Raw genomic sequence first — 21,521 nt, forward strand, 5'->3', positions numbered from 1 at the left:
CACACACATACATATATATGCCTATGTAAACATTAACCTAAAATTGATGATTTTTATTATAATTTGCCAATAATTCATACACCCTAACTATGCATTGTCCCACAGTTTCCATGTTACAAGATATTCAAGATATTCAACTCACTGTATTAAAACAATAGTTCTGGGTTCAAATAAACAAATGTAACAAATAGGATTTATAAAAGCTAAGATAATCACTTAATTCCATATACTCAAACACAGTACTTAAAAAGCCTAGGTAACATGTAAATTTATAAATTTTTAAATTGACATATAAGAAAAACAAATTGGCTTGATAACATGGGTGGATTTATTTTATAAGATTCAAGTGCAAACTTAAAAATAAGAACAAAGCTTTTCAAGAGTAAAGACAAAAATCTAAGGAACAATCCTACAATCGTGCATTTTTTAACAGAAAGTACAAATATGAATATAAAATTTGTAACTACATTCAAAATTAAAATTTATCTCTCCAGTTCCCAAATGCCACACGATCTTTAACCTGTTCTCAGCTTGTCGCTGTAGAAACATTTGTCATACGCTATCAAGAAAATATAGGCAAAGATTCCTAGTCAGTCTCTATGAACAAAGAAACAAGATTCTCCCTCACTTTGGACTCTGTGAATCATTCATCTGTATTTCATTTCTTAAAAATCATACAATCATATCTTCAATCTACATAAAAAAGAGTACAAATATCAAGGAAATAAGACCCTTTCATATAATTAAAGCAAAAAATCATGAGTGTTCAACATAGAAATGCACACACTTAAAATCAACAGGAAGCACAGCTTTATTTGATGGCGGACATGTAATAATTGTGAACAATTTAAATAGGTATAAAAATGGAGATCAAAATCTTTAGGCTCAAATACTTAAAAAGTCACTATGAATATGGAAAATAGTTCTGTTTACATAAACATGTGTATTTCTGATGAAAAATCAGGGGGCAGTGGCATCTCCCTGGTCCCTTAACGTGTTTGGATTTTCATGAAGAATTAGCAGCACCCAACCTTGTATTAATTACGTGATTCTTAAGGACCTAGTTGGCAGTGTTCCAGCTTTGGGAGATGGGAGTGGATGGGGTGCAAGTAATCTTAAGATAGTATGCATGCACTCACGTTTTAAAATCGCCATTCCAAATGGGGTACATATACTGGAAAAGCCTTTAAAAATAAAAAAACACCCTTGAAGGATAAACAGTGCACTCAGAGGAAGTAGAAGCTGAATAGTAGTCTACTTGATAATGTCTCATCCCGCTTCAAAGGCAAGATGGAAGCATGAGAATACTCACATATAACTTCAGGGAAAACTTGCCTCAAATTTTATTTTGCAGAACACTGAAAAGAAACTTTTACAAAAACCTTCGCTGTTGCTTATAATACCAGATGATTTTTTTCCGTTATTACCACCATATACATAACATTTAAATAATTTCTTCATAAATATTTTAGAGCACAAAGAACTCATTTTGTTGTAGTGGTGGCCCACGTCTGTACAACATAATGTAAGCAACATATATATATTATATACACACAAACACACACATGTGTGTGTGGGTGTGTATAAAATGATAATGAAAAAGTGCAAAGAATAACAGTATTAAGAATTTTTGCTTTTTACAGTAACTATGGTTCAAGTGAGAATATCTATCAAGAATATATAATTCCAGATTTTAGCTGAAGATTTAAAAAGAAACTCACACTCCAAGTTACTGCACAGACAGTCCTTAATCAAGTAACTCTGCCCTTCTCCCAAATCTAGCATTTCCAGTTTCTAAACTCTTCACAAAACAGGAAAAGTGGTAACAGTGTTTTCTTCCCTTTAACTTCCCCAGGCTCATCCAAGACATTTAATCACCCGTAGGTTTGAACGAGATTTTGAGGAAGTCATTTATCATAACCCGCTTTGCTGAAATTAAAGCAAAATGAAAGGCTCTCTGAAATGTACTTACTGATCAAGAATCAATCAGCAACAGCAAACAGACCATAAATTACAAATGTAATTTAATACAAGCACAATTTTAAAACCAAGCCCTGTTATCAAAGTTAAATTCCGAGTCTAAATCTCTTTCCCAGGTTCAGTGCTATGCAAGGATCCTAATTCTGAGTGCTTAGGATTCCATCAGTTTTCTAACAGAAAAACAATGTATCTTGTTGAATTCTGATTGACTTTCTAACACGTTCCCCTTGGTCTCAGTCTTTGAATAGATCACACACAGAAAGGTCACTTTTACAAAGTGGACATTCCTCTTAAGACATTTAAATAATTACAGTTGCTGACTTTAGTTCTCAGATATCCAAAGGATCAGTTCAGCTTTCCTTCAAATACATTACAAGATTTTTTTTTGGTATGTGTGTGTTGTTTTAGTCTTAACTTCAGGCACTGTAATTATTCACAATATTACAATGATTCTATGTCTAACCTACATGACAATTATGATCTTAAAATAATACCTTCTAAGATACTGATTCCAGATATTACTGCTGCTTTTTTCCCCCTTCGAGATAAATGTTTGGAAGAGGATTTCAAAGCCTGGTGGCACTTCTGCTTTGAGTAGTGTTAATACATAATTTTGTCATGATTATTACAGAAACTTCTGAACTAGGAAGACATAGACACTGGAAGCTGTAAATTTCTTCAACTACATCTATCCCAAATCCAATTTATTTACTTTAGCATGGAGTATCTTTTCTTTATAAAAACAAGTGTATCTAAGGCTAATTTTTAAAAACAGAATTTCTGCTCTAACTTAATAACGAAGCTAAAAGGGAAATGTCTTTTCAATTTCAGCTTCACTAGGACTATGCAATTTAAAGTAGACTCAACTATTTTAATCACTTTGGGTTGTTTTTGTTTCATATCTTTAGAAGATACACCTTACATTCTACAAAGATCAACAAAGGTTTAAACTCTAGAACTAAAAAACCATCAGGCCACCTCCTGTGCAAGTGTAAATAAGAGGGCTGCATTTTATTTGCCTCCATACATTCGCTCAATGTCTTTGAGATAATGGTTCTTCAATTCCTTCCTTTTCAGCTTGAAGGCATCTGTTACCAAACCAGTTTCAGGGGTCCATGGCTCTGGGCTTAATCGAACCTTGATTGGAATTTCAAATCGCTCCAATTTCACTGAAATAAAAAAGGGAGAGAAGGGTAGTAGAGAGGCAGGGAAAAGTAGAAAGGAGGAGAAAGAGAAGGGAAAAAAAACACAATGAATCCAACATCGAATTTTCAGAATTCATGGCCTAGATGATGCAATAAATAAAATTTATTTATTTATTGGCATGTCAATTAACCATATGACAACCTTTCTCAAGGTCTGCAGAGGAAGCTTTGCTCACAAAGACACACTCCATTTTCCTCTTAGAGCCTTCATACCACTATTCCTCTGCCTGAAGTGGTTTTCCAGATGTGTCTACTAATATCCAGAACTCCTCTATTTGTAACAAAAAAGACTAGAGTTTTCTGTCATTACACATACACATACACATACACATACACATACACACACACACACACACACACACATGTATATATGTATATCCTCATATTTTATGACTAAACTTCATTCAATGCTTGTATTTCCCTCCAAACATATTATATGTTTATCTTAACCACTACAATGCAAGCTCCATGAAAGGTTTTTGTTTTGCTGAGTTCATTAGACTAGACCAAAAGTCCTCAATAAATTCATACAAATCTATTAAGTCATTCCATAAAAAAATTAAGCCTCTAGAAAAATATTTCTTAAAAGCTGTATTATATGATCAAATGTGAACCAACATGGTATTTATTTGGTATAATAGTGTTTAAATAGTGTATGGGCAGATATAGTACATATTGTGTGGGAGTTACAAAATTCAGTATGTCAGGAGAAATAAGAAATTAAGAACATAGAAGTAGCTGGAGGTAGCATATACCTGTAATCCCAGCACTCAGGAGGCAGAAACAGGTGGATTTATGTGAGTTCCAGTCTAGCCAAGACTACACAGTGAGACTCTGACATAAAAATAAAAGTATCAATCACATTAGCCTATTTCTTACAATGCCCCAAGGTATGTATTAACATAAACTCATTATAAAAATTCTGAAGGCCAGACATGATACTCTACATGTGAGCTTGATTTTTTCTAAAATAAATAATAAAAATAATAACTTAAAATAAAACTTGTGCATACTTCCAAAGCTACTACCCACCAGCCTTGGTGACATTAGAAAATGCTTTGAGAAAATATGATGCTGAATGTGAAAAGAATAATCTCTCACGTATTATATAGTATCATGTTGCCTCAAGTAATCCCTAAACAGGTAGAGAAAAAAACATAAAACTTGCCTGAGTTAATATCTACTCTTCTCTCATATTATGGTTCAGTTATAGAAAGGAACCTGAGATATCTGCCCCCTGGATCAAGGGAAATCTCAACCTCAGATCTGGTTCCAAAAACTTTCATTTCCTGGGCATGGAGCAAGCAGAGCCCGGAAAGAGCAGGGGCAGAGCAAGAGAAGAAGGGAAGGGGAAGAAAAACAACTTTCATTTCCTTTACTTTCCCTACTTAAAAAGGTCTAATTGCAGAAACACTACAAAATTGGTACACCATTTCAGTTGTACACAAGTTAATGATAGAATGTTTAACAAAAAGGGATGCTTGGGGTGGTGTCATTCTGAGAACTCCCCATCATTAGTTCATATTCAGGAGAGAAACGGACCATCGAAGTTTCTTACAAGAATGAAGTAATCTCCAACAAATGAGAAAGACGAGGACTGAAGAACCAGTAGTTTTCCATGTGCATTTTCTCTGAATAAACCTGAACATTATAAAGGCGATCCTGCAGGTGGCAGCATATTAATGTTTTTGCTGTTGCTGTTTTTAAAGTAAGTGTGTGTGTGTGTGTGTGTGTGTGTGTGTGTGTGTGTGTCTCCCTACCCACGTCCGACCAGCGGAATAAGGCAACAGCAACCGTGTTCTTCTTCAAGCGGTTTATTCAGCTATTCCTGTACAGAGAGCTTCTTCTCTCTCCTTTTCTCTCCTTCCTTCCTTCCTTCCTTCCTTCCTTCCTTCCTTCCTTCCTTCCTTCCTTCCTCTCCCCCCCCCTCTCTCCTTCCCAGTGCCCGCAGCCCCTTATAAGCATTGCCTTGATCCTATCAGCAGCTGCCACGAAGTCACTTGTGATTGGCCACTCTCTATGATGCAAGGTGGGGTGATCGGGTAACCACACCTCTCAGTGCATACAACTCCATATATGGAGTTGTCTTTTCTCTCAAGCAATGCCTATGCCAAGCACCACCTTGTAATGGTGAGAGCGGAGCCATTTCCTGTGTGTGTGTGTGTGTGTGTGTGTGTGTGTGTGTGTGTGTACCACAGAGGAAGGAAGGAGCTAGATTTCCTGGATCTGGAGCTCCATAATCATGATTATCATTCAGTATCCAAATAATATATATTTTAATTACATATCTCACTCCAAGAACAGGAATGTTATGGGAACCTAGTGAGTCCTAGGATTTTTCTATATGCAATTACAATGCAGCTTGAATTCCCCAGTTATCCTCATACAGTTAAATACAGAGTGATAAGTATTCAAGTAACCTTCTACTTTATTAGCATCTCAATAACTAAGGATAACTGGAGAGATGCCTCCAGTGGGCAGGTTATTGGCTGAAGTAGTTTATGAGATAGCATATTCAAAGAAAAATCAGAATATGTATCAAGGAAGGTTCTGGGAGCCTGGGGACAGTAACATAAGACTTATTTATAAATAATAAAATTACCCTGAAGAAAGCATTACATACTTAAGCAACTTTACAATGTGATTAATAGAAAAATGAACTCTGAAATTTAAAATATTTAGAGTGCTCAGGATTCAGAAAGTTCTTGGGGAAATAAGATATTGAGGTTGAAAAAAGGTATTATAAACTATATTTTAAAACCTAAGTGAAAAATACATTGCCTTTAGAAATAAAAAAGGCATTTGGCATCACTGCTAAGGAAATGTCTGTGACAGAAATAAAAGCCAGTGGAGCATTCCTAATGAAATTAGAACCACTCTGACAAAGAGGGAAAAAACTTCTGTAATCTCTTTTTCTTTTGATCCCAAAATTCCACATCTAAGTATTTATACCAAGAAGACAATCACACACAGGCTGACAAGATGGCTCAGTTGCAAAGGGTCTCGTTGAGAGATCCTTTCTCAAAGAAAACAAAGTAGATGGTCCCCAAGGAATGAGCTATCTTCCACAGGCATAACCACTGCACTCACCTGAACATGCAGACATCCACCCAAACCAAAACTGTCACTCAAGAAAATATTGTAGAAAAGATGTTTCTGTAAGTGAGGGAAAGTACTACTTACCTAAAAATAGAACAGATTAAACATTTGTTTTCTCAAAGAAAAACACTTGGGAATTAAAGATGATGATGAAATTATGTAGCTACTGACTTAGACACTGCTGATGATATTGACAAGTGAAGCTGATGCAGAAAAGGTAACTCCACCCAGGGGACTTGTACACACTTCCTTTTAACTTTCTGTATTGTCCAATATTTCATGATTACAGCTAACTAGTAATTAAGAAAATTATTACTTTCATCATTAAAATAAAACGATAGATTTAAAAACAGGTAAACAGCTTGAAAGTTGACATAGGGAGTACAAAGTTCCTCTCTACTGCTCCTAGGAAATAAATAGCCTAAAATAACTTTTCTTGGGAGGCAGAGGTAAAAGGATCACTCCAAGTTTCAGGATATCCTGATTTAATTGGTAAGCTCTAGGCTAGTCGAGAATACATAAAGAGATACTGTCTCAATATTTTTTAATGAAAAACTCATTAACTATAATGAAGTAAATGAAATGAGGAAAAGGCACTGAATGGGAAGGTTCAATTAAGTCTAGAGAAGAAAAACAAAAGAACCACTGCTAACTGACTCAGAGAAGGCGAAAATAACTGCCAACCAGAAAGGATGCCAAGCATTCTCAACAGAAGGTCTAGGGCAAGGAGCCCTGAGCACAGTATGCCTCTGAAAACAAGGTGGAAGGTTGGAGCAATGGAATCAATCCTCAAGTCCTCTCTCACTCTGTGCTGCCCCTCCATCACCAGCCTGCTAGATAGTTGGTTTTTTTGGACTACAGCACACGAAGCAAAGCAGAGCTAGGGATTAAGGCTGCCAAAAAAAGGATTTGGTGAAGTTTTACTCACCCCATCTCCCCGGCAATACCTTGTTCTCCTTGGCTATCAGAATACTGGCAGTCAAACTAAGAGCATCTAGGCAATCGATGAGAGAAGCTTCATTTGAGAATGGAGTGGTCCAAGAGGGGGAAAGGATGCACATGTGAATAACTTTTCGGTGAAGTGTAGGAAGAGTTGAGTGTTTTTAAGCAGTTCCTTTTAAAATATGGATGAACACACAAGGATCAACAGAAACTCAGAACCCAGCAGATGTAGCTGTCCTAATGGCCATTCATTGCCCAATTCTTTGTGTGACCTGACATCCTGACAACTAGCAGGTAAATCCTTTGGAACATATAAAGACCTGTAGCCTTTACCAAACTGAAGGCTAAGAATAAGAAGCTCATCAGGCCTATAGCAGAGATTTCCCTACTTTGCTGTGAATCTGCCTGATGTACTCATTATATACTTGAAAAGTGTTTTTGATTCATGACCTTTTGTGCTCTGTTACAATAGAACTTCATTTAAAAAAATGTTACCTCATTTGAATATAGCTGAGGCAACTTAAATCAATGGTGCAGGATCATGACCATTGATTTTTTTTCTCCAGTATAATCAATTCCCTATTCTTCTTGGGAAATTAAAAAAAAAGACTTCAAATTCAAACTAGGGAAAAGGGAATTTTAAAAACACTTTATAGTGACTACGCAAATAAGTCTGCAGGAGGACATTACAATTCTAAAACATTCATGCCCCAAATACACACGTACCCAATTTCATAAGATACTAGTGGATAAAAAAATCTTATTAACCCCAGCACAGTAGTAATAGGTGACTTCAACACCTGACTCTCTCTCTCACCAACTGACAGTTCATTCCAACAAGCAAAGGAACATGTGACTTAAGTGACATCATAGAGCAAATAGCCTTTAGTAGATATCTATGGAACAGTACTTCTAAGCACTGCAGAATACATTTTTTTTTCTTAGAAGTCCATGGAATGCCAAAATATATTAAAACACAAAGCAAGTCTTAGAAAATATACAGAAACTAAAATAATCCCCTGTATTCTATCTGATAACAGAAATAGACCACAAATCAAGAACAAAGAGAAACTCTAGAGAGCTCACAGAATCACTGAGAGTAAACAACACAGGGGAAAAAAAACCATTGAAACATGTCCTACTAAACTGGAAAGTCTGAACAAAATCAATGAATTTCTAGATGTATATAGCCTTGAAAGATTAATTCAAGATATGATAAACAATTAAAGCAGATCTACAGTTAATGAAATTGAAGCAGCAACTAAAATCTCCCAACTAGACCTTCAAGAACTAATAATAATGCTTCTTAAGTTATTCCATAAAATAGAAAATGAGAACATGCTGTTGCAAAAAAAAAAAACAAAACAAAACAAAAAAAAAAACCTCTTTCTATGAAACTGCTATCTCTCTAATATCAAAATCAAAGATTCAACAAAATAGAAAAGTATAGACCAGCCCGATAAACATAAATGCAATCAACAAAATTCAAAAGCACTTCACACCATTCACTATGATCATATTGGCTTGATTCCAGAGATGGCTCAACAAATGTCCATCAATAAATGTTATAAACTACTTAATTACTCAAAAAATCACCTGGTTCTCCTGACAGCTGCAGAAAGGCTCTTGGCAAAAATCTAACATTCCACCTAGGTGTGGTGGTGTAGGCCTTTAATCCCAACACTTGGGAGACAGACGCAGGTAGATCTCTGTGGAGTTTGAGGCCAGCCTGGTCTGTAGAATAAGGTCCAGGATGCCCAGGGCTACACAGAGAAACCCTGTCTCAAAAACCAACAAGCCAAACCAACCAAACAAACAAAATCCAACATTCCTTAATATTAAAAGCCCCTGCAGAAACTCAAAATTGAAAGAACATATCTAAACACTATAAAGGAATCCCCAGAGCAGCAGCAACAATAGGGGTAACTTTAACTGCCTTCTGATTGGATTTCAGGACTGCTCATTAGAAAGAATTCATTCCCAGCATTGTAAATCTGCTCCAAAACCTATGTCCAGGCATACCACACCCCTAGGGGTATGCTACTTTGTTTTGGTAAAACATGCACGAAAACCAACTGCCTTCTAAATATGTATGTTTATATCCATAGACCTTCACTACTCTCAACCTTGCTCAGAAGTTTCTTTGGGGAGTAGGCAGCAATAAATATACAGACTCATAATTATCTAAGAATTGAGGATGAGTGACTGTGAGTATTTAGCCCTAAATAGTATGACTATCAAAACCCTAGCTGAAGAAGCACTGTGGAAGAGGAACTAGGAAGAATGTAAAAGATGAAAGATGGTGGCCATGGCAAGGAGTGCTGTGAAATGCGGCCAGTCAAAACTTCAACATGATGGCAGACCATCTCACAAGGCCCCACCCTTAGCCAAGGAGTTATTGGGGCAGCTGATACCTCTTCCTTCAGATTGCGGTGCCCTATATTCATGTACATGTAGGCAGCACTAATGGGACTTAGTGGGTTATTAAAAGAGAGAAGAGGACATGAAATTGGAAGATCCATTGTTGGATCAGGTCTGAGGAAAGTTGGAGGAAAATAGATTATGATTAAAACACTCTCTCTCTCTCTCTCTCTCTCTCTCTCTCTCTCTCTCTCTCTCCACACACACACACACACATATATATTCTTTAAGAGTTCTTAAAGAACAAGAGTATATATTTAATTGCTAAGTTAATTTTATATCCACACACATAACACTCGCATTGAGATTTTTAGAAAAGAAAAGGATATAAAGAGTTGGGTGAGAAATGTTTTAAAAGGAGTTGGATGGAAGTAGCAAGGAGTGGATACAATCAAGATGCATTGTATATGTGTTTGAATTTTTTAATATAATGCACAAAATATTAGGTGACTTTTATGGAATTCAACACCTTAGCAATTTCTTACTTACTGGCATTTGCAGCTTCTCGAATTTCTTTCAGTATTTCAGCTTCCATGGCAGGATTATTACAAATATCAACCCAAGATCCTTCTACCCCCTTCTGTTGTGCCAAAAGAGTCAACTTCTTCTGGTTAGGAACCACAAAACTGATCACATAGGACTGGTCACTGAAAAATTATAGATATTAAGAAGTAAGCAAAATTATTCATGTTATTCAATATAACAGTACAGTAGAAGTAATGCTAAATATACATATTATATGGTATTAATTTTTAAAAAAAGAAAGTAGTTCAATCTCACGGGCTTTTGACTTAGAAAAACTTGGACTGAAAATTCACCATGTACTACCTATGTTGAACTTTTGGGGATATTATTCATGCTAAGTCTCAATTGCTATGGATCCTATATAAAAAAATTGTGGAATTGGTTAAATTAGATAATAAACACTTAGGAAGACATGGTAGATGTCTAATAAAGAACTATAATAAATGAGTTTCTGGAAAACATCTTCATGCTGCTAAGTAAATTCAAGAACTTTCATGTTCACTTTACTAACCACAATCAAAGTTCTAAAAGAAGTTTGATGGTACTGAATGTTTACACACAATCAAATTGATTTTATAATGTTCCTTTTACTGTAAGTATATGAAACACAAAACAGAGCTACTCTTTGTCTAGCAAGATAGCAATCAAGTCTGATGACCTGAATTTGATCTCCAGGCCCAAATGGCAATAGGAGAGAACCTGCACAAGTTGTCCCACATTAAGTGTCCCCCAACAAACATGAAAGAGATGATACACAGATAGACAGACAGATAAAAGAGTTACCTTTTGGCAAAAGCACAGATGTTGTCGATCAGTGGACAATTCTTCAGTGCAGCTTCGACTTTCCCAAGAGATACATATTCTCCTGCTTGTAACTTCACAAGATCTTTCTTACGATCTAGAATCATAAAAGACATGGGTTCTCAAATTAAATCAGACATTGGTGGTTGTCTCTTGGGAGGCCTGCTCTTCTCTGAATGGAGATGGGGGGGAGTGGATCTGGGGAAGAAGAAAGGTGGGAGGCAGCTAGGGGGAGTGGAGGGGGGGAAACTATGATTGGGATATATTGTATGAGTTAAGAATCTATTTTCAGTAAAAAAAAAATCCATAGTTCGTTGCATTGTGGCATATATAAATCTGATTTCATTTCAATTTATTACCTTAATCTTTATTTATAAAGATATTTCCTCTAAAATCTTGACATATGTGTGTATATATATATATATATAAATTTTAATATAAAATTTAATATATAGTTTAATAAATAAATATATTTTAATATATAAAATTATATGTGTATACATATAAAATTCTCATGCATACTGCTAAAAAATGTGCCAAATATTAAAGATCCAGCACTTGGGTATCTAAGTTCTAAGCCAGTGTGGTCTCTTAGTGGGTTCAAGTTCAGTCTGAGGTATATGCAAGAAGTCTATCTCAAATCAGTTTTCTCCAATGCAGTGTCACCAGGTGTATCAACCACATACCAGAGCAGGGCCCATTTCTAGTAGTAGTTAGCCAAACACACACACACACACACACACACACACACACACACACACACACAACTCCATAGTATTTGTTTGCTTCTTCTCTTTTGTCTTACTGATTTTTTGGTTGTTGTGACTTTCATTTTATCTTTTCCTTTTAAGAGGAGTGTGTGTGCAAGTTTGAGAGGGCAAAAATTTAGGTAGGAAGGTAAATAAGATCCTGGAGGACTGGAGGAGGTTAAAACATAATCAAAATATACTGTTTGAAAAAAGTTAAAGAATGTACTTAAATAAGTATTAGCTAAAGGTTATACACTACACAACTGTAAGGCTTATCATACTCCTAAATATTACAATGATCTTATCATACTCAGAATTCCAGTGACGTTAAGGGAAGGAACAGAACTTTGGAGCATTAGAATAGGAATGGGAACATCATCTGGTACAGGCTGTGATGCTTGGCACTTCAGCTAACATCTCTCCACCTCATTCATATGAGTGATAATGGTGCCTACCCCACAGAAGCATGTCATAGTCTATTCCATATAAAGCACACTCAATAAATGCCAATTCCCACATTCCCTATTTGACATTTTCTTTGTAAAGTGACAGTGCTATAAGAAAGCACTGTCGTAGGACGGCTCATCTTGAGTAATTATTAGCCTGCTTAAAATCCTTTGTATGAATGATGTGTTGCCTACCAACAGCAATAGTAAGGAGACAGAGGAGTAGGAGGACGGGGGAGGAGGGTTGTGATCAAAACTCATTGTGCTCGTGGATGAAAAAATAGGTTTTCTAAAAAAGACTGTGTTAGATGCTTTTCGACAAAAGATCCTCTCTGACATTCTGCTAACCCTAACGGCTTCCTTTTCCATTTTAAACCTGCAGCAACAGTGTGCACATGCACTGTATATGTACACGTGTGTTGAGAATATTGATACATTTGGATCACAATTGTTTAGTTTTTCTCTAGAATGCACAAATGTAAGGTTCCATAGAAGGCATTGGGATAATAACTAATCCTCTAATACACAAGGGGGTGGGGGGGGTGCAGAGATAGTCTTCGAAGTGCCTCACACGAAAGCATGAGGACCTGAGTTCAGCTCTCCAGCACCCACATAAAGCTGGCCAGCAGCATGTATGTTCAAGCTCAGTGTTGAATGAAGGGCCGAAACAGGTAGATTCCTGAAGTTCATTGACCAGGAAACCTAGACAAATTGATGGGTTCCGGGTTCAGTGAGATACTGTCTCAAAAGAAGCCAGAAAGTGATTAAAAAGACACCCAGCACTTTGACCTCTGCCCTCCAGGTTTACCCCACACATCTATGTGCACAGACACACACCAAGTACAAACACCATACATACATGCAAACTGAAAAGAAGCCAGATATGGTGACACATGGATATAATTCCTAGTCATAGGGGTATGAAGCAGAAAGCTTGGGAGTTCAAGGCCAGGCTGTGCTACATAAGTTTGTAGCTAGATTTTGTTATCTAAGACAACCACATCTCAAAAACAAGTTGTACTGGTAGAGAATACAGGGGGGCTTAGGATATAGATACATAGTACTCCTCTAGCATGTATAAAGCCCTAAGTTTGCTCCACAATAGATGGGAATAGGGAAAAAAGTTTACAACTTTTTAGTGAACCAGCAGATGAACGTTAAAGATGAAGACACAACTTCCCAGGAAATCACTGATTACATTCCGCTCAGATACTGTGAAGTAGAGCCACAGATTAAATGCGTCACTAGAACTATGACCGAGTGACTGTATCACTAGAAGACAGGATAGACTCTGGAGAGTAGACCTTGCAGCTAATTAATGTTTAAACCTTTGTCTATTTAAAGTGAACACAGGATTTCTTTTAGAGTCACTTTTGAAGTTATGTTTTGAATGTAAACGTCTTCTTCGATAAGTTCAGTTTAAAAAAAAAAAAAAATGCCAAAGCAACACACATTTCCAAAAGAATAGACGGGTGCTGAAGACTGAAATGATCTTTTTCTAACTCTTACAGAGAGAGCCATACAAAGGGGTACCATGAAAAACATGGTAGCATGATGATCACTGAGAAATTGGGAAGAAGGAAAGCCAAAAATCATCTATGCATGTCATCGTAGTTATACAGAGTCCTGTAGAGTTAAGAAAAAGAGATCTTTCCTCAATTATATTAACTCATGTAACACTAGCAGCTGCTCTGTGAGGTTGGTGGTATTTCTATTTCACAGATGGAGTTTAGGCACGAGGGCATAAGTAAAGGACCTTGCTGATGGCCCGACCTATGTTATTTTTCAGGCTCACTGAAGTTACAATGTTGGGGGCCGACTTTTAGCAGAAAACGGCTAGGCTATCAGCTTTGCAGCCATCTCAAGCCATATACCCAACGTGGGACAGCTCGGTCGTTACATTACAAAATGAAAGAAACTATAGAAGAGAGAACACACTGACCTATAATCTGTAAGCATCCATCAGGATGGAATTCTCCAATATCCCCAGTGCAAAACCACCTTTGTCCATTTTCATCCACAGAATAATCTTCTGCTGTTTTCTCTTCATTTTTAAAATATCCCATGGAGATATTCTGGCCACCAATCACGATTTCACCTCTGGGGTTTGGCTTATCATGAACTGTATAACCACCTATAAATATTTTTTTAAAAATCAGTTATTATACTAAAACAAAATTTTTCTTTTATAAAATATTATAATTTTTGTGTACACATGTGTACATGCAGGTGTGTGCATACATGTACACACACCCACATGCCATGGTGCATATACGTCAGAGAAAACCCTGCAAGAGTTGGATCTTTTCTTCCACTATGTGGGTCCCAAGAAACAGACTCAGGCTGTCAAGCTTGGCAACGAGTTCATTTAGCTCCTGAGTCATCTCAATGACTCTTCACTAATTCTTAAAGTTTCTTTGTTATTCTAAATTTTATATTGTGTTTATGGGAGAACCTTAGTTTACACTGTCAGTTATGTGAGTATAATGAGGGCATAATTTGAGGGACACCAACGAAAACAGCCACCATTGCAAACCTCCTCCTTCCTACCCAAACCTCCCCATGATACAAACTTCACACAGGGGACATAATTAAAGCTTAGGGTTCACAGGACTCTTAACACCCCTGATTTAAGTAAGTCTTCAATGTGTTGCTATCAACACTTCCCAGGTTTTATGCTCAGGAAAATTTCAGGCAGAGACAATACTCAAGAAGTACTAAATAAGCAAGACCAGAGCATTAAGCGAGAGAGAAGGGGAGGCCATGGGAAATGAGGGAAAATTTTATAGATTTAATTAAACAGTGGCCAGATGATTACTGTCTGGTAGTTATCATCAATTCTTTCTGGCATGGCAAGGCTGTTTAATTATTTGTTTATTTAACAATCCGCCATACTGTAATGTATATTTTATTATCCTTTATCATATCCATCTTAGGAGAAAACTGGTTTACACCTGACTTCAGATCTTTGTAAAAAGAATTATCAAATGTGTGTTTATGGTTCTGATTTCCTCTAAATGCTTTGCATATATATATATATATATATATATATATATATATATATATATATATAAAACATATATATTACAAAATAGCTACATAGATGAATATTGACTTGGAATCTGCTAGTGTCAAGACCTTGTTGTATAAATGTGTGTACTGTCTCCCTGCACCTGAAAATCCAGGGTTTCTCCTTCACAACCCCAATGTCTTCACTAGCAGAGGTGAGCTTCAAAAGGTACCTCACGCAGGAGAAGCTCCAATTAGAAACTTTTCCCCACCTTGCCATCGAGTATTTCTTAAATTGAAAATGACAGTAGTTAAAATCTAGACATTTTCCCCACTGAGCATAAGGAAATCATAGGAATAGGCAAAACCAAAGAACCACTTGTTATGACAGGCAGCTTCTGGCTTCAGTGCAACCAAGTCTCAGGGTTCCTGGTGGTTGTCCGTGTGTCTAGAGTCACAGAAGCCTGTGTGAAACCCTTACCTTCCTGCCAGTCTTTCAGTTTAATTTCACAGCAAATAAGAGGAGCTCCAACTCTTCCAGTAGTGTAGTCAGTAACTACAGGAGAAAAGGCAACACAACCATTAGTATATAGTAGTTCCGATGTGCACACCAAGCCACTAGAAATCCCATGTCTAAAAGATGACAGAAGAGTCCTTACAGGGAGTAAGTGTCAACTCTTCATTTTCCATCATTTCTACTCCAGTTTTCACAGTACAGTTTTGCTTCTCAGGGCTAGATTTTAGATAATTACATCTTTTAAACCCTGGTACAAGCGAAGGACAGGAGGTCTACTATTATCTAACCTAGGATTCTGCTAAAACAGAATGTGACAAAAAATCCCTGCTCTGTCTACTCACTGTATTATCAAATTACTTGTCTTTGGCCTCCATTTCTTCACCTATAAACACACCAACCTTCATAGATGTACATTCAGTGTGATGTACCAAATGTGATGATGAAGCAGTGCTTGCTGCCACCTGTCACAAATAAAATGTCCACTGTTCTCAGGTGGTGGTATCATCATCATCATCATCATCATCATCATCATGTCATCAGCCCTTCCTTAGCAATCTGTGACTACTCTTAGCAATAATCACATCTTCACAGATGACTTACTATGAGCCCAGCACTATAGTAGACATTGCGAGCTAAGGATGACATGACCCAGCCCTCAAAGGCCTTACCAACTGACGACCCCAAGGAAAAAAAACATAGAGAACACTTAAATCCTCATCTGTATGAACAAGTGATGACAGAAATGAGCTGAGGAGCTAGGACAAGGGTGTCAGTCGTACAGAAAGCATATTACAAAAACCTAGCTGCAGCCTTTACAAAACAGCTTCAAATGGAAAGATTACCAGTTGTCTTATCCCAGAGAGTTATGAAGTCAACAATTGGACCTTGAGTACTCTCAAAAAGGAATTAGATATGAGATAACCAAGAAATGCAAGATAAGAAAACTGAAGCTGAGTCTTATACACTGTGTATCATCATAATGTGTGGGGTTGTTAGCTCACTCATGTGGGTCCTGTTGGGTGAAGTTGTGGATCCCGCAGCTCCAGGGAGCAGAAGCATGGGAATTTGACTGAGTTTACCCCATAGATGCCATGGAACTCTGCCCGGGTGCAGGGAGATCTCACTCAGTCTGAGGTCCTGCAGGGACAGGACTCCTAAGTGGTCATCTCTGGAGAGCCACGGAAGAACAGAGACCAGGGGCATATGGAGCTGGCCTGCAGCCGAGAGGAACGAGGGTGAGAGAACCCCCCCCCCCCGTGGGTTGAGACTCTTGGTAAGGCTCTTGCTTGGCTGGATCAAGGCTCTGCTAGCTGTAGAGAAGTCCTCAAGCAGGAGATTATAATGGCGGTGGCTCTGTAGTTCTAAGGCCCCAACCACAGCAGGTTCCAAAGGCACAAGGATTTAAAAGGGTTTATAGTCATGGTGGAAAGTAGATGAATCTGGCTGCTCCCCTCCCCCCCCCCCCAAACTCAGGGCAGACTTAAGTTAAATAGGGAGGAAGGAAGGAGGAGAGTCTGGGAAAGAATGCTTAATTGGCTATGCCCTATGGCCTTCAAGTAATTCATTAATATGGAAATCTCTTGAGGCTGAGGCCTGTAGTCACACCCTTCTAGCTGTGGAGGGGCTGGTAGAGGTGCTGTCCTATGTGACTGAAAGCTGCAGATCAATGGAGGTCTTAGACCATGTGTCAGGAGCCTGGGGTCTGGGAGTGAGGCTGAACACCTACCGTGTCGTCCATTAGGGTCCAGGGTTTGAGGCCTGTGCTTGACCAGGAACCAAGCTATCCTTCACAGTCCCACAATAATGAGAATGTCCTTTGCCATACATGATAGGTTGTACCCACTGCATTAAACACTAAGGTACCAGGGCATTTTCCCATGCTCACATCATCCTTTGTATGTTAGCTGGCAATGTTTACTATAGTGCTGAGTTCAAAATAAGTCATCTATGAAGATGTGATTAGATGATTTTAATTAAATTACAATCTCAAAAAAAGAGAAAGAAATCCACTCTACAATGACATATAGGAGGACGTTCATCTTACCCCCATGTGTATGCTATTCACCTCAGTTCTAAGTCACAAGGACTTGGGTTACTCCTCCCCCTTTAGGGCCACACACTCCAATCTGTATGTGGAGTACTTGCATTGCTTTCCTTACTCCCTGTGCCTTTCACCTGGAGACTTCTACAAGTACCATAGTGTTCTGGATATCAGAAGAATCCATGTAAAACAAAGTAGCCTTATAAAAGTTGGGCAATGACCAGTCAACAGAAAGGGTATTCCAAAAGAAAAAAAGAGAAATGACAGTAAGGTTAAGCCCCACATCTCTGTCAAGAGAGAGATGGCTTGCCTAGGGAGAAAAGATAGGTATATAAGATGATAGACAGGTACAATCGCGCTAGATCAAAGGTATCTTCAAAAAAAACTAGGTAAAGGCATGTTCAGACTTCACACATTCGTCAAACAGTAGGTGAGCTAGAGAAGAGGGACTAAAAGGCCGTCATTTCAGAACAGCTCAAGTAATATAAGGCGGGATGACAACTTTGGCCCAGAGGGAAAGGGCAGCCTAGTGAGAGAATGGGGAGATCCAATAGAAAACAGTCTGAGAACTTCAAAGTTGATTAATTCCTGGAATGGTTTCAAAGATGTGATAACGCTGACACAACAAATAATTTAGCAATAGGTGGACAGTTTGGAATATGGATATTACTTTTGGACATAGTCAGTGTGAAGTGATAGTAATCTGATTCACCAAAGTTCCTAGGCTGCAGAGACAGTTCAGAGGTTAAGAGCCCATGCTGTTTCTTGCAGAGGATGAGATTTGCCAGCGCTGATTTCAGGTGGCTTATATCCAATTACCTATAGGCCTACCCACAGGAGATCTAACACACTCTTCTGGACTCTGTGGATGTCTGCACTAATATGTGTGCATGTGTGCGTGCACACATGTGATTTAAATGTCACTTTTTATTTAAAATTTTGTCATGCAATATTTTGATAAATCTCTTTCCCCTCCCAACTCCTCTTCACCTCCCTATCAACCCAACTTAAAAAAAGAAAATCAAAACAAACAAAAGAAAACCAGTAAGACAAACCCCTGCAAAAAAAAAAAAAAAGCACACACACACACAAACACAAAATGTCTACTTTGTGTTGACCAACTACTCTTGGGATGGGTCTTGTCCTTGAGTATAATACTCCATTGAAGAAAACATATTTTCACTTTACCAGTTGGTATCAATTGGGCTGATACACATATGAACTCGGAGACTAGAACAGCATACATAAGACCTACACTAGTTCAAACCAGAAAAACAACCTTCAAAAAAAAAAAAAGGATTCCTATATAACCCTAGTGTTTCTCAACCTGGCAGGATTTTCATGCACTCAGGAGATATGTGGCAATATTTGGAGATATGTTTCATTTATACAGTGTGGGTGAGCAAGTTACTATTAGTAATGTGACTATTAATACCACTCAGTACATGAAAGAGATGTAAAACCAAAGAATTATGTGGTTCAGAATATGAAAAGGGCCAAGGCTGAGACAGTCTGCCTTTAGGAATTGAAGGTAAGAGAAGACAAAAAAGGAGGGATTTAAGAGGGATACTTGCTCCAAGAGTGAAATTGACCAAAGTGATTATTGAGGTCAGGCTATCACCAAACTGTCCCTGTGTGCATATCCATAGATTTATGTTGCTAGAAACGTAACTTTGGCTAGAAAAATTAATGGTTAATGCAGAGAACCATAACTGTTTAGAGTGCCTAGTATAAGTAGGTGAGAGTGCTCAGCTATAGATGAATCAACTACAACACTGATTTTCAAGCTTTGGTAAACTTCTCTCTCTAAAACTATATTACAATTCATAACAGCAGCAAAATTATAGTTATGAAGTAGCAACAAAAATAATCTTTATGATTTGGAGGATCAGCACACCACGAGGGACTGTATTAGAGGGTCACAGCATCAGGAAGGTAGAGAACCACTGATGTAGAACTTTCTTTCATCTAATGCACAGAGAACAGCTCAAAAGAAGGAGTGGTAAGACAGTAAGAGCCAGAGGATGGGAATGTGTGTCAAATGGTAACATCTGAACACAACATGGCTGTTGTACATCCAACACACAGCACTATGCTTCCTATACATAATCTGCACAGGACTATGCCATTGAAACATTGAAAATCCCAACAGGTCCCCAAGACCCCACCTTGGCAAAGGAGTTAACTTCTGAGATAGGAAATCATCCTTTGGGAACACAGCCAGCAGTAGGTTGCCTACCTCACAGGAGACAACTCCATATCATGTGCATATGGGCAGCAGTAACTGGATTTAGGGTTAGCATACCAAAAAAAAAAAAAAAAAATGGAAGGAAGAAGAATTAAGGGCCCTGGGGGAAGTTGGAGAGATGAAATGCTGTATGGATATGGCCAAAATCTGTTGCATTAATTACAAAATGCTGAAAGAATAAAAATAGTATTTTAAAAATTGATCAAAGAAAATTGAACCATCATGACAGAATTCTGAGGCTTAAAACTAAAGGGTACATATGATACTTTCAACTAAGTGTTTATAAAACTAATACAGGGTAGGCTTATAACAAACCCTTTTTTGCTTATGCAATTATAAGATATGTCGCTATTGCTGAAGATACTGCATTTCAGATACAGGGCTCAAAGACCACTAAGCTGGAACTAACCTGAATGCCTCTCTCCCTGAGGACTAGCTCTCCTGGTACCAGAAGCTGCCATGCTAGCTTCCTAAGGAATGAAGAAACCAATAGTCCTACCCAGCTGGCTATGATGCTTATGAACCAACATGACAAGATAACTCTACGGGTGCAGCAGTGGCATGAATGTCTTGGTAGTAACCAATAGCTCTCTAATTGGATATAAGACCTGCTCAACAAAAGAGAACCCATACCTAGTTCTGGAAGCCTAACCAACTACCCAGGGTTCGAAGTCATGGATCTTGGAAGACAATCCACAACCATTATGTACTAAACAGCATAATCCCTAACCACATTCTAAATATCCACAAGTAACTATAGTTTTCACGCTTCATCAAAGAAACTTCTCTTTGCAACAGCTGGAAATCATTGTATAAAAACTACAACCCATCAAAATTGTAGAACCCAGTCCAAATGGACACATTTCCAAACCAATTTCTGCACTTAACATTCAGAAGGGGCTGGGAGGGGAGCCAGAGGATCAAGGAGGGAATTTGCTGTGTGACTGCATCTCCTGGTAATGTCAGAAGATACATCCGTAAAATCTCACCAATATGACTGAACAATGACAAAAATAGGCATGCCAAAATGGATGGGGAAAGACAATGAGGCCTCAACCCTACACAACAGAGGACCAAGGCAATGCTGGGATGGAGAGAGGTCTTCCACGAGGAAAGCGCACCAGTTGGATATCCAATACCAAATAGTCAGCCCTGCCAGGTTGCAGTGTATACACCTTTAATTCCAGCACTGAGGAGGTAAAGGGAGGCAGATCTCTGAGTTCAAGGCCAGCCTGGTACACAAAGTGAGTTCCAGCACAGCCAGGGCTACACAGAGAAACCCCTGTCTCAAAAAAACAAAATGGTCAACCCTGAAAACATTCATAGGTGTAACACTATACAGAATGAGCAGGTTATAATTGGGAATATTTATGTATATAACTATATGCATGTTACAACAATTTTAAAATAACATGAATTTGAAAGAGAGCAAGGAGAGGTACATGGCAGGGTTTGAAAGAAACAAAGAGATAGGGGAAATGATGATATAACTATTATAATCTCGAAAAATTTTAAGCAAAGAGTTCCAAAATAACCAT

At 38.0% G+C, this 21,521-nt stretch overlaps 1 protein-coding gene across 4 annotated transcripts in view; it reads right to left on the minus strand.

The window, feature by feature from the left end:
* Nucleotides 1-310: 310 nt before the first annotated feature.
* The window catches only part of Acsl4 (acyl-CoA synthetase long chain family member 4), a 69,537-nt gene continuing 48,326 nt past the window's right edge, over nt 311-21,521 (minus strand). For all 4 annotated transcript variants that reach the window (XM_034485186.1, XM_034485187.2, XM_034485188.2 and 1 more), the window contains exons 12-16: nt 15,659-15,733; nt 14,111-14,302; nt 10,956-11,070; nt 10,137-10,294; nt 311-3,149 (exon numbers count right to left, since the gene is read on the minus strand). In XM_034485186.1, the coding sequence (XP_034341077.1) occupies nt 2,992-3,149; nt 10,137-10,294; nt 10,956-11,070; nt 14,111-14,302; nt 15,659-15,733 (698 nt within the window). In that variant the 3' untranslated portion in view covers nt 311-2,991. The remainder of the gene's footprint in view (nt 3,150-10,136; nt 10,295-10,955; nt 11,071-14,110; nt 14,303-15,658; nt 15,734-21,521) is intronic.

This window comes from Arvicanthis niloticus, chromosome X (genome assembly GCF_011762505.2).
Source record: "Arvicanthis niloticus isolate mArvNil1 chromosome X, mArvNil1.pat.X, whole genome shotgun sequence".
Lineage (NCBI taxonomy): Eukaryota > Metazoa > Chordata > Mammalia > Rodentia > Muridae > Arvicanthis > Arvicanthis niloticus.